The 18,990-nt window shown below is 37.0% G+C and overlaps 1 protein-coding gene across 7 annotated transcripts in view; it reads right to left on the reverse strand.

Annotated features, from left to right (window-relative positions):
• Positions 1 to 231: 231 nt before the first annotated feature.
• AHSP (alpha hemoglobin stabilizing protein) overlaps positions 232 to 18,990 on the reverse strand; it is a 45,709-nt gene continuing 26,950 nt past the window's right edge. For 4 of the 7 annotated variants that reach the window (XM_037004410.2, XM_037004411.2, XM_073215264.1 and 1 more), the window contains 3 exons: positions 1,037 to 1,136; positions 789 to 867; positions 232 to 591 (listed from right to left, as the gene is read on the reverse strand). In XM_037004410.2, coding sequence (XP_036860305.1) covers positions 388 to 591; positions 789 to 863 — 279 coding nt within the window. In that variant the 5' untranslated portion in view covers positions 864 to 867; positions 1,037 to 1,136 and the 3' untranslated portion in view covers positions 232 to 387. Of the gene's footprint in view, positions 592 to 788; positions 868 to 988; positions 1,137 to 14,133; positions 14,266 to 18,990 lie in introns of those variants that run through there. The other 3 variants (XM_073215266.1, XM_037004414.2, XM_037004412.2) reach the window with 2 other exon arrangements.

Here is an 18,990-nt window from a genome sequence, read left to right on the forward strand (position 1 = left end):
GAGGGAAGGAAAGGTTTTCCTGTCTGGAAAACAAGGGATGTGCTGAATCATTCACAAGATCGCTTCCAACTCTAAATCACAGTGATACTTCAACAGTGATACTGTTAACCTCTGCTCTAAGGAATTAAATTTCCAAGATCACATCTAGGAAGCAAGGTTAAAGGAAAAGGAATCAAGTCCTCCACAAGTCAGGAAACAATGAAAGAAGAGCAAAAGAGCCAAGAATACCAGCAAAACCAACATTGGTCTTTATTGAGGTGTCAAGGTAGAATAACACCATGAAGGAGAAGAGGCTGAGGACCTGAAGAACACAGAACATTATTTAAGGATTTCTTAGAGTTGCAGGCCTAGGTCTCTTGGCTAGGAGAAAGTCAGTGATTTGGGTGCTCACAAGGACTGCAGGAAGGCCCTGTATTTGGCCAGGAAAGGGGAAGACAGAGTATTTAGCTCTTGTTGAAGTTCCTGCAGAGCCCTGTCCTGCTCTTGCTGCTCCCCCACTACCTGCTGCCTGTAATAGTTGATGTAGAAGTTCACCCAATCATCCACCATAGTCACCATAGCTTCTTCAGGGACAGGAGGATCAGAAAAAACCTGGGGGATAGGAAATATCATCAACAATATGATTCAAGAGTAACCCACAAACTCCAACTTCCTCTTTTCTCTAATTTGCATTCCCTGTCTCTAGCTGTTTCCATCAGCTCCTCCATTTCTCTCCCAGCTCCAGTGCCCTCACCCACTGCCCCCCAATCCTCTAGACATGTCATTTGAAACATAGGGCCTGGGCTTACCTGCTGATTCAGCAGAACATTAAATTTTTTCATTCCTGTGGAAATGAGATCTTTATTGGTCTGCAGAAGGGCCATCTGCCTGGTTAGAGAAAGAGGTAGAATTTAAGTATCCTTTTCCCTCATCTCTTGGTATTTTCCCCAACTCCCTCACTCCCCTTAAAGATCCTTGATGCTCTACAAGACCACCTCCCCTTGAATACCTTTCAAAGCCTGCCTTGCTCTGAGATGTTTCTCCCAGGTTGGCTCACCTTCAGGTCCAACAGTTCTGTGGATGTCTCACCCACAGTTTTCAGGGTATATTTGTCCCTCTGTGCCAAGCTAGATGTAGGTGTGGAGTCAAGCGTCAGCCTAAGAGGGAAAACGCCCTGCATTAGGTTCTGAGGGAGGGAGATACATCAACCAGGGGAGGGGAAGGAAGGAGAGGTTTCCCTGAAGTTAAAAGATAACAAGTTCAAGAAAAAGAGATAAGCAGGGGTCCCAGAAAACCAAACCAAGTACAGATCTTTGCTCTCTGCCCCATATCCCAGTGTCCAGGCTCCAAATGCTAACAAAACTAACATTAACTGACCCCATTACATGACAAGCACTTTTTAAATTGAAATATTGTTGATATACATTATACTGATGTCAGGTGTAAACAAAGTGATTCAACAATTACCTACATTACTAAATACCATGGTAAGTGTAGTTGCCATCTGTCAATATATAAAGATATTAGAATATTACTGACTATATTCCCTATGCTATACTTTAATCCCTGTGACTAATTTATTTTACAATTAAAAATTTGTACCTCTTTATCCCCTTCACCTGTTTCATTCATCTCATCACCCTCCTCCCCTATGGCAACCACTAGTCTGGTTTCTGAGTTTATGTCTCTCTCTGTTTTTGTTTGTTCACATGTTTTGTTTTTTAAATTCCACATATAAGTGAAATCATAAGGTATTTGTCTTTCTCTGCATAACAAGCACTTTCAACTCATCACAAAAATATTGTGGTAATTATTCTCCCAATTCACATATGACATACTAATAGCAGCTTACATTACAATTAGCATTTGTGCCAGGCACTGTTTCAAGCATGTATTAAGGTATTTATCCTTATTAAAAAATCCTATTAGGCAGGTACTAATAATAGCCACATTTTTTCAGATGAGCCAGCCATCTCATATAATAGAGTAGTCACTGAACTCTACCAGGCTGCACTCTACAAGAATGGAGACACATTTGTCTTGTTCTCTACCTTATCATCAGGTACCCAACAAAGTGAAAATACATTTTTTCTTCTTTTTAAATATTTTTCTACTGTTTTCTATTTTTAATAGATTATTTTCAAATTTTAAAATCCACATATTAATTGAAATAAGTGAAACAAAATTATCATTTCCCCCCCAACAGAGTAAACAACTTTAAGATGTATTTCCTATCACATCTTTCTCCATTCAAAAACTAACAATTATAGGAAATCTATACACTCACAGAGGCTTTGTTGATTGTTTTTTGTTTGTTTGTTTATAGCATTTTCTTAATTAACATACAGGAAAACTGACTTCTTTCTGGTATACAATTTATTCGTTTTAATATTTAAATTCATGTAACTGCCACCACAATCAGGATATGGAACACTTCCATCACCTCAAAAAACCCCTTCATGATACTCCTCTGTAGTCACCTCCACTCCCATCCCTAAACCCTGCCAACCACTGATCTGTTCACTGCAGTTTGGTATTTTTGAGGATGTCCCATAATGTAATCATGTACTGTTTACCACTGAGAATGACTTAAGGTTCATCCAAGTTGTTGCAAGTAGCAGTAAATTCTTCATTTTCATTGCTGAGTTTGCATCACATGGATGCACTGTAGTTTGTTTATTCATTCACCACTGAAGGACATAAGGATTGTTTGTAGTTTTTGGCAAGCATGAATAGAGCTATTATAAATATTTGTGAACAGATGTTTGTGTGAAGAGGTTTTCATTTATCTAGGGTAGGAAATATTTGTTGCCACTAGGAGAAAAAATTGAAATATAACCTGACAAAGAACATGTATACAGACTTTATAATAAACTCTTATAGTTCACTAATATGACAACTCAGTTTTTTCAATGGCCAAAAGATTGGAACATGTACTTCACAAAGAAGATAACACAAATAGCCAATAAGCATATGAAAATATATTCAACTTTAAAGGAAATGCACATTCAAGTGGCAACATGATATTACTACATGTCTACTACAATGACTAAAATTTTGGAAGACTGCAGTTGGTGAAGATAGGAGACAACTAGAATTCCCATACATTGCTAGTGGGAATGTAAAATGGTACAACCACTTTGGAAAACAACTTGGCAATTTCCTATAAAGTTCAACATACACTTACCACATGACACAGCAAATGCACTCCTAGGTATTCATGAGAAATGCACATACATGTCTACAAAAATACTTACATGCAAATGCAAATGTCCATAGCAACTTTATTCACAATAACCAAAAATTAGAAACAAATGTGTAATAACCAGTGAATGGCTATATGAATTGTGGTGTATTCATATAATAGAATACTACTCAAGCAGTAAAAGGAACAGATAAATGGTATTTATGACAACATAGATGAATCTCAAAATCATTACACTGAGCAAAAGAAGCCAGACATGAAATATTATATACAGTGTAATTCCATTTCTATAAGATTCTAGAATAGGCAAAAATAATCTATAATGACAGAAAGCAGATCAGTGGTTACCTGGAATCAGAATACAAGAGAGGAGATTAAAATGCAATAGTGCCTAATAGAACTTTTTTAAATAATGGAAATACATATCTTGATTATGATAAGCATTTTCATACACTGTTGGAGTGTAAACTGGTACAGTTTTTAGACAGATAATTTGACAATACTTGTTCAACTTAAAATACATACATTTCAACCCTACAATTCTGTTCCAGACTCTATTTTAAAGAAATATTCTTATTCAATACACAGAAAGTTCTGTACAAGGGAAGTTATACCAGTTTGTACTAATAAAAAGGCGAAATAACCCAAACTTGAGTTAATATAGAAGAAATTGTGGGAAATTCATGACATGCAGCTATTAAAGTAAATGAGGTAGATACATATATGCCAATATGAAAAACTCTCTAAGACAAAAGCTCTCTAACACAAGTTAAATGAACTATAATTAGAGCAGGCTACTAGAGGTTGTGAGTATGGGACTATGGAAATGAAGATTAAATATAAAATCATATATTTCTCTCTGTGTGAGTGTGTGTGTGTGTGTGTGTGTGTGTGTGTGTAGAATGCTAAGCAATGTTTACTTCTGGAGATTTGTTAGTATTTGTTCGAAAATGGAAAGTGATATCAAAGGAGACTTTGACCTTATCTATATGTACTGTTGTTTGATGAATTATTTTACAGGGAGAATGTATCTTTCTATTATTTTTATAATTACTTTAAAAAAATAGAAAAGATGGTGTAGTTCTAAAATCATTAGCATCAAATTTGAGTCCTGCCTCAGTGCTAGAACAGTAGCAGCTGCTTACTATTTGTTGAATGAATAAATGAATGTATAAATTTTCACATTTCAGCTCTGTAACCTTGGTAAAGTCACTTCACATATATAAGCCTGTTTCCTTCTCATGAAGGAGAAATAAAAACACTATCTTACAAGGGCTATTGGGAAAATAAATTCATTCATTCCACAAATAGCTGTCTGGCAACTACCTAGTGCCAGGCACTGGTATATGGCACTGGGAATATATCAGTGCCCAAAAAAAAGAAAAGAAGAAAAAGTTTTTTTCCTCCTGGAGCTTAGGTTCTAGTTGGGGGAGTGAGAGGGTGAATATTAGGGGTGAAGTCTGAGAGATAGGGTGGGGCCCAATCTACAGAGTTTTGTGGGCAATGACAAGAAGATTGTGTGTTTATTTATTTATTTTTATTAAGGTATCATTGACATACACTCTTATTAAGGTTTCACAAGAATAACAATGTGGTTATTACATTCACCCTTATTATTGAGTTTCCCCCATACCCCATTGCAGTCACTGTCCATCACTGTAGTAAGATGCCACAAAGTCCATATTTATCTTCTCTGAGCTACGCTGCCTTCCCAGTGACCCCACACACATCATGTGCACCAACCATGACACCCCACAATCCCCTTCTCCCTCCCTCCCCAGTTACCCGCCTCCCTCCCTCTCCACCACCCCTCCTCTCCATACTGCTTTCCACAATAGTTGAACTAGTTTACATTCCCACCACAAATCCCTTCTTGGAGTCTGGGAGTCTGCTGCTATTTTGATCCCTCTGTTTTGCTTCGTTGTTATACTCCACAAATGAGGGAAATCATTTGGTACTTGTCTTTATCTGCCTGACTTACTTCACTGAGCATACCATCTAGCTCCATCCATGCTGTTGCAAATGGTAGGATTCGTTTCTTTCTTATGGATGAATAGTATTCCATTGTGTATATGTACCACATCTTTATCCATTCATCTAATGATGGACACTTAGTTTGCTTCCATATCTTGGCTATTGTAAATAGTGCTGTGATAAACACAGGGGTGCATATGTCTTTATGAATCTGAGAAGTTGTTTAATTTGGGTAAATTCCTAGAAGTGGGATTCCTGGGTCAAATGGTATTTCTATTTTTAGGTTTTTGAGGAACCTCCATACTGCTTTCCACAATGGTTGAACTAGTTTACATTCCTAACAGCAGCATAGGAGGGTTCCCCTTTCTCCAAATCCTTGCCAACATTTGTTGTTCCTACTCTTTTCTATGTTGACCATCCTAACTGGTGTGAAGTGTCATCACACTGTGGTTTTAATTTGCATTTCCCTGATAATTAGTGATGTGGAGCATCTTTTCATGTGCCTGTTCAGGCCATCAGAATTTCTTCTTTGGAGAACTGTCTGTTCATATCTGCTGCCCATTTTTTAATAGGGTTATTTGCTTTTTGGGTGTTGAGGCATGTGGGTTCTTTATATATTTTGGATGATAACTCCTTGTTGGATATGTCTTTACAAATATATTTTCCCATACTGTAGGATGCCTTTTTGTTCTGCTGATGGTGCACTTTACAGTACAGAAGCTTTTTAGCTTGATGCAGTCCCATTTCTTCATTTTTGCTTTTGTTTCCCTTGCCCAAGGGGATAGGTTCAGGAAAAAGTTGCTCATGTTTATAGTCAAGAGATTTTTGCCTATGTTTTCTTCTAAGAGTTCTGTGGTTTCATGATTTACATTCAGGTCTTTGATCCATTTTGAGTTTACTTTTGTGTATGGGGATAGATAATAATCCAGTTTCATTCTCTTGCATGTATCTGTCCAGTTTTGCCAACACCAGCTGTTGAAGATGCTGTCATTTCTCAATTTTATGTCCATGGCTCCTTTATCATATACTAATTGACCATGTATGCTTGGGTTTGTATCTGGGCTTTCTAGTATAAATAAACAATTCCCAAATAAGCAGGAGTTGAGGGAATTTGCCCCCACAAACCACCTCTACAGGATATTTTAAAGGGACTGCTCTAGATGGAAGCACTCCTAAGGCTAAATAGATGTCACCAGAGAAAATAAAATCACAACAAAGAAATCAAACCAACCAAATACTAACCAAAGACAGAAAATAAAATAAATTATTCATAAAAGCACTGAAAGGAAATGCAAAAGAGTACAGAATAAAATACCTAACATACAAAGAGTGAAGGAGGAAGAATAAGAAGGGAGATAAATAAAGAATCATCAGACTATGTTTATAATAGCTTAATAAAAGAGTTAAGATAGATGGTTAGACAGAAAAGAAGCTACCCTTGAACCTTTGGTAACCACGAGTCCAAAGCCTGCAAAGGCAATAAGTACATATCTTTTGATAATCACCCTAAATGCAAATGGCAGAATGTACCAATCAAAAGACACAGAGTAATAGAATCCATAAAAAAGGAAGACCCATCTATATGCTGCTTATAAGAAACTCACCTCAAACCCAAAGACATACACAGACTAAAAGTGAAGGGATGGAAAAAGAAATTCCATGCAAACAATAGGGAGAAAAAAGCAGGTGTTGCAGTATTTGTATCAGACAAAATAGACTTCAAAACAAAGAAAGTAACAAGAGATAAAGAAGGACATTACATAATGATAAAGGGGGCAGTCCAACAAGAGGATATAACCATTATAAATATATATTCACCCAACACAGGAGCACCAACATATGTGAACCAAATACTAACAGAATTAAAAGGGGAAATAGAATGCAATGCATTCATTCTATATTACAACACTCCACCCACTCCAAAGGACAGATCCACCAGACAGAAAATAAGTAAGGACACAAAGGCACTGAACTACACACTAGAACAGATGGACCTAATAGACATCTACAGAACTCTACACCCAAAAGCAGCAGGATATACATTCTTCTCAAGTGCACATGGAACATTTTACAGAATAAACCACATACTAGGCCACAAAAAGAGCCTCAGTAAATTCAAAAGGATTGAAATTCTACCAACCAATTCTCAGATCACAAAGGTATAAAACTAGAAATAAATTGTACAAAGAAAACAAAAAGGCTCACAAACACATGGAGGCTTAACAACATGCTCCTAAATAATGAATGGATCAATGAGCAAATTAAAACAGAGATCAAACAATACCTGGAGACAAATGACAACAACAAAACAAAGCCCCAACTTCTGTGGGATGCAGTGAAGGCAGTTCTAAGAGGAAAGTATATAGTGTCGGCCTCCTCCCCATCTCGGACCCGCAGATAAAGGAGGTGACATGATGAGATATCGAAGACCTGAGTAGGCCAGCTAGGGGACTCAAGGCATATGAGCTCAAGAGTGGTGCTGGAAAGGTACCTCTCATATTTATTGATCAGGCATCACATTCTTGAGTGGGTTAACAAGTTTCTAGACACAATGATTAACATGCTTTACTACAGGAATGTAATTGCCTCCAGGTCACTGGGACAAGTCATTCCTGGTGCCAGGCAATGAGGGGGTAGAGATAACAAGAAACAGACCTTGGTTTAGATTTAGTGAGCTGCAGCATGCACCACAGATAACAGGAAGGCAAACAATTCCCACAGAAACAGAATGATCTATGGATGGCAACCCACACTTCCCCCATTTTTAAATCAAAAAAGGAAGAGAAGTCTGTTATTCCACCACTGCTTGGTAAAGAAAAGGGGCAACAAGAAATGCCTCATCGGTGGGGGGGGGGCGAGGTGCTAAGCCATGTGTCAGTTAACCCCCTCATCTCTTGACCTGTTGGCCCCCGCAACTGTGCCTGTCTTAGGTTGTTCCTCCCATGAGGAATCTTACCTATCTCTGGCTAGTCAGCCATCTCTTGGGGCCGTACAGGGAGTAAATGCATTAGAGCAAAGAGACATACAAAAGATTTATGCAAACACTTCATCATCCCCTTAATTGCTGTGGAATTTTAAAATATACAGTGATCTGTCACATGGACTCTCAAGAAAATAACATGCAATTATTAATTTTTTGCCATGACTTCTTGAAATATAGCATATGCATGAATTGGCTTTATTAAGTCAGCAATTAGATGGTGCACCCATGTTACTAAAATAGGAAGGCAAATGCATAAAAGAAGTAGGCCTACAAGTATTGGCTATAGCCAGTAAAACCAACAGAACCAATCAGGTAATCCAGGTAATTGTGAAAACTTATCAACAATATGGTGGACATCATCCAACTGGTTTTGAATTGTCTGTGAAAAATCAGATATATTAAAATAACACATTCCAGGAAATTGTTCACAGCCTAAATGTTCTTTCAGCAAGAAATAGTCTATGGTAGCACGATTCTGGAGCACTGATACTTGACCTTTTCCAAGTTACTGATTAAGTTCTGACAGTATGGAAGCAGACAGATTTGTAGTCTTGCTGTAGGCACAGGCCAGCTTAGACATTTCTTTCTGCATTCTTACAATGAGTCCTGGTACAGGCAATACAAACTCAGCTGCGACTGCAATGGCAGTGGGGTCCAACAATTTCAAGTTGTCATCACAATCTGGAGGCAGGGCTCAGGTCACTCTTTAGTGTTTAAATCCAGGATGATCTATAAGGGCTGGGAGAATATGTCCTATACCACAAATGCCTTGATAATATGAGGAAAAGGCTTGATAGGTTTTGTTATCACACAAAAACACCCAGCCATTTGGGAGTCTATATCCATATAGTCATTTTACATGAATAGTAGAATTACAGTAAGAAGGTATATTAGTGCAATTGATACATATACAACTAGAAACTATAGTGGTGCTAACTGGTAAATTCAATTGAATTTCTCAAGTAAGAATCTTGGGGGCTAAAGTAATATTTATTCCAGAAATATTGGTAAACACTGAAAAAGGGAGTCCTATGCCTATCAAATTCTTCCTTAAGATTCCACTAATAGAGGAATCAACTGCTACACAAAAAGATATCTTGTTAAGCCCTTGATTAGCCAATTGAAACCACATATTGGGTGAAGAATACTCATTCTCTGGGGTTAGTGAAATATCCAAATAAACATAACTACTTTTATATATTTGATCAGGGCTTCCCTTCTGGAATTTTTCACAAGAATAATTGCCAATATCATTCCGAGTTAAAACTGTTTTATAAATATCATAGTGGGTATTGTCTCTTTTAGACTGATCAGTAGCATTATCCCGACCAAGTTTTCCTTCATCTTTCTGTCTATATATTTCATTACCATCCTTTCTCCAAATCACTGGGCCTACAGGAATTGAGCAAGTGGAGATACAATGAAGTACTACTCCCTGGCTGAAGTGTGGAGGACTGCTAATACTAGCAGTAATAGTACAGGCCTGGGTTATGTATATGTGTATAGAGATTAGAATCAAAAACTTCATTATCATGTAGGGATCCTCACTGCAGTGATGGAACCGGTTGAGGGACATCACCTGGGACAGCCACCTCAGATGGCGATGTTGCTGGGCGTTCCTCTTTATAGCATATCTTGATCCGCTTTCTAGGCAGCCAAATCAAGCATTGGTCCTCTGTAATGACACAAACAAACCCTTTTCCCCACACCTTAATATGACCTTTATACCATTGTGAAGAACCTATTGGAAACCACCATACAGGAACTGCTGTTGTTTTAGAAAAAGAAATATTGTCAGAAAAATGCACTTCCATAGCTGATTGTCTGTCACCCTTTAAAAGACCAAAATTAAGGATATGTAAAGCATGTATTAATCATTGATTTGCAGTTAATTTTATCATATCGGGCAGTAATCCCCCTTTTTGTTTTAATAAATAATGCTTAAGAATAAGATGGCAATGTTCAACTGGAGCTTGGCCTGTAGAATTGTATGAAATACCTGTTTTATGAGTGATATTATATAGCTGAAAAAAATTTTTTAGCATAGAGAAGAGGTAAACTGGAGCATTGTCAGTCAGCTTAAGAGAAAAAGCTTAAAACATTTTGTCGGCAACATTTGAAACAAAAAGCTACAAAATCACCTTCTTTAGTTTACTCAATCTTATATAACCAATACTTGTTCTGCTGAAATCTAGTTCTTCACTAGTTTAGGAGTAATAAAACAGTGACTTTAAATGACAAAAGACTTACAAATTACAATGGTTAAAGACTTGATGAGAGCTTACATAAGATAATTGACATGAAAATTTGGATATTTCAGTACCACATTCAGTAACAAAGTTTAGAATCATTCCTTTTGACAGTTCCTTCTAGGTAAATATGTATCAGATAAATAGGCCAAATTAGCCAAATATATTTCCCTATGAGGAGAAAAAATTCTTCTGACATGTTCCAGGGGCCCTCTGGAAAATATCAGAGTTAACTAGAGGTAAAGGTAGCTTTTTGAATTTGATTTTGGAAAGTTGTCAAAAGAAAGTTTCTTTGGCATTTGCTTAAATAAGAGTATAGGTTGCCATGAAGCAATATTTATCTATTTAACTAGAGTGTCAACAAAATACTTCAAAGGCAGATACAGAAGTTTACACAGTTGTTAGCAAAGTTTAACTTTTAGTCGTTTAATATTAAGATCTCATTTTCTTAAATACTCAAAATATTCATTGAGACTTTAAGCATGAGAAACTGTTTTGATAAAACAATTAGAAAACCTTTTGCAATCTTTCAACATAAAGAGCAGACTAACATTTTTAAGAAAACTTTGTCTTTTTAACTGAAAGCAAAATTCTAATTTTGCTGTGTACTTGATATCCAGACTCACTTGCTTTAATTTCTCATAGCATGACTATATCAATTTTTCCACAAGCTTTCTACAACTTTCTTTTTACATTCAGTGTTGTCCCCCTTTAAGTAAATAGCTGTACTTTGGAACAATTACTTTCTTTTTTTTAATTTTGTTATCATTAATCTACAATTACATGAAGAACATTATGTTTACTAGGCTCTCCCCTACCACAAGTCCCTCCCACAAACACCATTACAGTCACTGTCCATCAGCATAATAAGATATTGTAGAAACACTACTTGTCTTCTCTGTGTTGCACAGCCCTCCCCTTTCCCCCACACCCCCACATTATACATGCTAATCATAATACCCCCTTTCTTCTTCCCTGTCCTTATCCCTCCCTACCCTACCATTCTCCCCAGTCCCTTTCCCTTTGGTAACTGTTAGTCCATTCTTGGGTTCTGTCATTCTGCTGCTGTTTTGTTCCTTCAGTTTTTCCTTTGTTCTTATACTCCACACATGAGTGAAATCATTTGGTATTTCTCTTTCTCCACTTGGCTTATTTCACTGAGCATAATACCCTCTAGCTCCATCCATGTTGTTGCAAATTGTAGGATTTGTTTTCTTCTTATGGCTGAATAATATTCCATTGTGTATATGTACCACATCTTCTTTATCCATTCATCTACTGATGGACACTTAGATTGCTTCCATTTCTTGGCTATTGTAAATAGTGCTGCAATAAACATAGGGGTGCATCTGTCTTTTTCAAACTGGAGTGCTGCATTCTTATGGTAAATTCCTAGAAGTGGAATTCCTGGGTCAAATGGTAAGTCTATTTTGAGCATTTTGAGGAACCTCCATACTGCTTTCCACAATGGTTGAACTAATTCCCACCACAATTACCTTCTTTTACCCTCAACAAAACAAATTTCCATTCTTTATACTTTATACTTTATACACATCTTCAGCATACCGAAATATTTTCCTTATTATATTAAGTGTTTTCATTAGAATTTAAAACCATTAGATACTTTAACCTTCAGTGAACACTGAAAAACAGGCTACTGTAAACTGTTACACTAGCATTCTTCAGATTGATACATCTATGAATGTATTATATTATCATTTTTGGAAATGTGCTTTACAGCACAATTTCTCATTAGGCACAAAATATGTCTATATAACTTAGCAAACTTTAAGAATTTTGGTTACCACAAAAATTCTCAGGCTGTTTGCATATATATATACACTGTTATACATTAATACAGCATTATTATTAAGATGTTTACTTGCTACACTTGTTTACTTATTTTTAGCAACCATGCTAGATTACTTACAAAACTTTTACCAAACATTAGACAAAGTCAAGCTTTTCTTTAAGCATCTTCTTGAAATGTTTAACAGGTAACATCAACTTAAATGACTTTAAGTAAACTTTGGCAGCTGATAACTATAAGGACATGTCCATTTCAGTTAAACTTAAATTAGCATTAATGCTTAATATTTTTTATTAGATTTTCTGGAAGTTTTAGAATGCCCAATTTTCACAAGTGCTTGTTTTTTAAATCAACTTTTATTAATACCATCCAGAGGCAGGAAAATATTTTTCATTTACACACTTAGACACACACATACAAATAGAGATGTAATGACTACAGTTAGCAACACTTTTCATATAAAAACATATACACAGACAAACTGATATAAAGATTTGAGTTACTAATATTTAATTGCCTTCTTTCTTTTCAGCTTACTTGATTAAAAGTACTTCAGTTTTCAAGAATACACTCTAAGGGTGCGCAGTTTATATCACTGGGTTAAGGTTTAGATGGCCCCAGACTAAAAGGGCCAATAAAGGCTCTGAACTGATAGGGATTGTGTGTGTCCAGGGGGCTGGAAATAAAATGCAAGTACAATTCTAGCACCAGTTATTTAAAATCAGACTGTATTGCAAAAGATAAATTTCTTCCATTTCAGGGAGTCTAGTTTAAAAATCTCCCAATTTTTGAAGATAATAATGAACCCAATAAGAATAGATTTTCACCAAAAAAAAAAATTAGAAAATGAATACCATATTGTAGTAGTCTATGGGACTTCTGAATATTTTCTTCCCTTGTGGCAAAATATATTTAGCTGCATAACTTTATATTGCATACTTCTTTCAGGGGCCAAGCCTCTCTAATCAGAGAGTTTGTACTGGGGCCAGGTTTGTGTGCATAAAAGATAAGATACATCTTTTTTAGAGTTTAGGGATCAAATTGCTCCCAGTTAGTTTTCCTAGTTTTTTCTGCCTGAGCTTTAGTCATTCCTTGAGAGGCCCCTGCCTGTCTGATAAATGCAGGGACTGTGTGACTTTTTGCTACTAGAGCCTTGATCTGAGTCACAAACTTGTTTTGCTTCCCTGGGGCTGCAGACAAGGAAATGCTTAGCTCCAGGATGACTGCCTCTAAGGAAAGCAGTTAATAGAGCAGAGCTATTTACATATTGATCTGAGGGTTCAGCTTGATTACTTTACAGACTCTATTTACATTACACAGGAGAAAGTAACACAGGCCTAAGAGGACTGCTTTGAATGGGGAGCAAGGTAAAAAAGCAATCTTTAAGGTCAATGATAGCCATATTCCAGTCTTTTGGAATCATAGCCAGAAAAGGGAGGCCTTGTTGTAAGGTTTAAGAGCCGCATTAATTTGCCTTAAGTCATGTAAGAGTCTCTAATTTCCTGACTTCTTTTTTATAACAAATACAGGGGAATTCCACGGGCTCGTGGAAAATTCTAATCTATTTAGCTGAAGCTGTTCTTTAACTTGTGTAAGGATGCCACCTTTTCCTTATTAAGGGGCTATTGATCCACCCAAACAGGCACAGGGATAATGTTTCCCTGTCTGTGAGCCTCTTTGAAATCTCTTAATGCATTATTCCCATCAGCTTGTCTGAGGGTTCCCTGTGGAGTCAACTGATAACAATACTTTTTAATATATTTATGAGGTTGACCAAAGTTCTTTTTACAAGTTTTCACTCCTAGTGTTTTCAGGAGGGCACGGAGTAATTTTAAGTAATCCTCCAGTTTATCTGCTTTAGTTTCATATTGGCCTATTATAGTGTCCCTGACATCTTTCTTGTTCCCTACATATGCTTTTCTGGGAATCTTACCAGATCAACGATCTTTGGAGCTTTTTCCTGCCCTTGAATTGCAAGTGCCGCCAAGTGGAGGTTCTCTGCCCTGAGTTTTGACCATCTTTCAGGTCCCTGTTGGGGCGCCACTTGTCGGCCTCCTCCCTGTGTCCAGCCCGCAGATAGAGGAGGCGATGTGATGAGATATCAAAGACCTGAGTAGGCCAGCCAGGGGACTCAAGGCATACCAGCTCAAGAGTGTTGCTGGAAAGGCACCTCTCATATTTATTGATCAGGCATCACATTCTTGAGTGGGTTAACAAGTTTCTAGACACAATGATTAACATGCTTTACTACAGGAATGTAATTGCCTCCAGGTCGCTAGGGCAAGACGTCCCTGGTGCCAGGCAATGAGGGGGTAGAGATAACAAGAAACAGATCTCAGTTCATATTTAGTGAGCTGCGCCATGCACCACAGATAACAAGGAAGGCAAACAATTCCCACAGAAAAAGAATGATCTATGGATGGCAACCCACAATATAGCAATCTGGGCCTGTTTAAAGAAGAAAGAACAATCCCAAATGAATAGTCTAAAGTTACAATTATTGAAACCAGAAAAAGAAGAACAAATGAGGCCCAAAGACAGCAGAAGGAGGAACATAATAAAGATCAGAGAAGAAATAAAATTGGGAAGAATAAAACAATAGAAAAAATCAATGAAACCAAGAGCTGGTTCTTTGAGAAAATAAAAAAAATAGATAAAACCCTAGCCAGAATCTACACACATAAACAGAATCAGAAATGAGAAAGGAAAAATCACAACAGACCCCACAGAAATACAAAGAATTATTAGAGAATACTATTAAAATTTACATGCTAACAAACTGGATAACCAAGAAGAAATGGACGACTTCCTAGAAAAATACAATCTTCTAAGACTGAACCAGGAAGAAACAGAAAATCTAAACAGACCAATTACCAGCAATGAAATTGAATCAGTAATCAAAAAATACCCAAGAACAAAACCCCTGGGCAAGATGGATTCGCTGCTGAATTTTATCAGACATATAGAGAAGACATAATACCCATTGTCCTTAAAGTTTCCCAAAACGTAGAAGAGGAGGGAATACTTCCAAACTCATTCTATGAAGCCAGCACCACCTTAATACCAAAACCAGACAAAGACCCCACAAAAAAAAAAGAAAATTACAGACCAATATCCCTGATGAACATAGATGCAAAAACACTCAACAAAATATTAGAAAAAATGAATTAAAAAATACATCAAGACGGTCATACACCACAATCATGTGGGATTCATCTCAGTCATGCAAGGATGGTACAACATTCGAAAATCCATCAACATCATCCACCACATCAACAAAAAGAAAGACAAAAACCACATGATCATCTCCATAGACACTGAAAAAGCATTTGATAAAATTCAACATGCATTCATGATAAAAACTCTCAAGAAAATGGGTATAGAGGGCAAGTACCTCAACATAATAAAGGCCATATTTGACAAACCCACAGCCAACATCATACTGAACAGCAAGAAGCTGAAAGCTTTTCACCTAAGATTGGGAACAAGACAGGGATGCCCACTCTCCCCACTGTTACTCAACATAGTACTGGAAGTCCTAGCCATGGCAATCAGACAAAACAAAGAAATACAAGGCATCCAGATTGGTAAAGAAGAAGTCAAACCAACACTATTTGCAGATGACATGATACTGTACATAAAAAACCCTAAAGACTCGACTCCAAAACTACTAGAACTAATATCTGAATTCAGCAAAGTTGCAGGATACAAAATTAATACACAGAAATCTGTTGCATTCCTATACACTAATGATGAACTAGCAGAAAGAGAAATCAGGAAAACAATTCCATTCACAATTGCATCAAAAATAATAAAATACCTAGAAATAAACCTAACCAAGCAAGTGAAAGACCTATACCCTGAAAACTACAAGACACTCTTAAGAGAAATTAAAGAGGACACTAACAAATAGAAAGTCATCCCATACTCTTGGCTAGGAAGAATTAATATTGTCAAAATGGCCATCCTGCCTAAAGCAACCTACAGATTCAATGCAATCCCTATCAAAATACCAACAGCATTCTTCAATGAATTGTAACCAATAGTTCTAAAATTCATATGGAACCACAAAAGACCCCAAATAACCAAACCAATCCTGAGAAGGAAAACCAAAGCAGGGGGGATGTTGCTTGCCAACTTTAAACTCTACTACAAAGCCACAGTAATCAAGACAATTTGATACTGGCACAAGAACAGACCCACAGACCAGTGGAACAGAATAGAGACTCCAGATATTAACCCAAACATATATGGTCAATAAATATACAATAAAGGAGCCATGGACATACAATGGGGAAATAGCCTCTTCAACAGCTGGTGTTGGCAAAACTGGACAGGTACATGTAAGAAAATGAAACTGGGCCATTGTCTAACCCCATACACTAAATTAAATTCGAAATGGACCAAAGACCTGAATGTAAGTCATGAAACCATAAAATTCTTAGGAAAGAACATAGGCAAAAATCTCTTAGACATAAACATGAGCAACATCTTCATGACATATCTCCCTGGGCAAGGGAAACAAAAAGGAAAAATGAATAAGTGGGACTATATCAAGCTGAGAAGCTACTGTACAGCAAAGGACACCATCAATAGAACAAAAAGGCATCCTATAGTATGGGCGAATATATTCATAAATGACAAATCCAATAAAGGGTTGACATCCAAAATATATAATGAGCTCATGCACCCCAACAAACAAAAAGCAAATAATCCAATTTTAAAAAATGGGTCCAGGATCTGAACAGACACTTCTCCAAAGAAGAAATTCAGATGTCCAACAGGCATATGAAAAGATGCTCCACATCGCTAGTCATCATAGAAATGCAAATTAAAACCACAATGAGATATTATCTCACACCAGTTAGGATGGCCACCATCCAAAAGAAAAACAACAAATGTTGGTGTAGATGTGGAGAAAGGGGAACCCTCATACACTACTGGTGGAAATGTAAATTAGTTCAACCACTGTGGAAAGCAGTATGGAGGGTTCCTCAAAAAACTAAAAATAGAAATACCATTTGACCCAGGAATTCCCCTTCTATGAATTTACCCTAAGAATGCAGAAGCCCAGTTTGAAAAAGACATATGCACCCCTATGCTTATTGCAGCACCACTTACAATAGCCAAGAAATGGAGGCAACCTAAGTGTCCATCAGTACATGAATGGATAAAGAAAATGTGGTACATATATACATAATAGAATATTATTCAGCCATAGGAAGAAAACAAATCCTACCATTTGTAGCAACATAGATGGAGTAGAGTGCATTATGCTCAGTGAAATAAGCCAGGTGGAAAAAGACAAGTATCAAATGATTTCACTCATCTGTGGAGTATAAGAACAAAGAAAAAAATTGAAGTAACAAAACCGCAGCAGAATCACAGAACCTAAGAATGGACTAACCCGTTACCAAAGGGAAAGGGACTGGGGAGGATATGTGGGAGGGAGGGATAAAGGGGAAAAGGGGGGCATTACTATTAGCAGTCATATTGTAGGGGGAGTACTGGGGAGGGCTGTACAACAGAGAGAAGACAAGTAGTTACTCTATAGCATCTCACTATGCTGATGGATAGTGACTATAATGGGGTATGTGGGGCAGGACTTGGTGAAGGGGGAGTCTAGTAAACATAATGTTGCTCATGTAATTGTAGATTAATTATAGAAAAGAACTACCCAAGAACAAAACTCCTGGACCAGGTAGTTCCACTGCTGAATTTTATCTAACATTTAGTGAAGACCTAATGCCAATCCTCCTTAAAGTTTGCCAAAAAGTAGAAGAGGAGGGAATACTCCCAAACTCATTATATGAGGCCAGCAACATTCTATTACCAAAGCCAGGCAAAGACACCACAAAAAAGAAAATTACAAACCAATATCCATGATGAACATAAAAGCAAAAATACTCAACAAAATTTTAACAAACCAAATTCAAAAATACCTCAAAAAGATCAACCATCATGATCAAGTAGGATTTATTCCAGTGAATGAAGGATGGTACAACACTCAAAAACCCATAAACATCATCCACCACATCAATAAAAAGGACAAACACCACATCATCATGTCCATAGATGCTAAAAAAGCAGTCGACAAAATTCAATATCTGTTCATGATAAAAACTCTCAACAAAATGGGTATAGATGTAACTCAACATAATAAAGATCATATATGACAAACCCACAGTCAACATCATACTTAACAGCAAGAAGCTGAAGGCCTTTCCTTAAAGAGCAGTAACAAGCCAAGGATGCACATTCTCCCCACTTTTATTCAACATAGTTCTGGAGGTCCTAGCCATGGCAATCAGGCAACAGAAAAAAATAAAAGGCATCCAGATTGACAAGGAAGAGGTTAAACTGTCCCTGTTTGCAGATGACATGATATTGTACTTAAAAAACCCTAAAGAATCCACTCCAAAACTCCTAGATCTAATATCTGAATTCAGCAAAGTTGCAGGATACAAAATTAATACACAGAAATCTGCTGCATTCCTATACACTAATGATGAACTAGCAGAAAGAGAAATCAGGAAAACAATTCTATCCACAATTGCATCAAAAAGAATAAAATACCTAGGAATAAATCTAACCAAGGAAGTGAAAGACCTAGACTCTGAAAACTACAAGATACTCATGAGAGACATTAAAGAAGGTACCAATAAATGGAAACACATCCTGTGCTCATGGATAGGAAGAATTAATATTGTCAAAATTGCCATCCTGCCCAAGGCAATTTACAGATTCAGTGAAATCCCTTTCAAAATCCCTATCAGCAATGTTGTTCAAT

This window comes from Manis javanica, chromosome 10 (assembly GCF_040802235.1).
Source record: "Manis javanica isolate MJ-LG chromosome 10, MJ_LKY, whole genome shotgun sequence".
Classification (NCBI taxonomy): domain Eukaryota; kingdom Metazoa; phylum Chordata; class Mammalia; order Pholidota; family Manidae; genus Manis; species Manis javanica.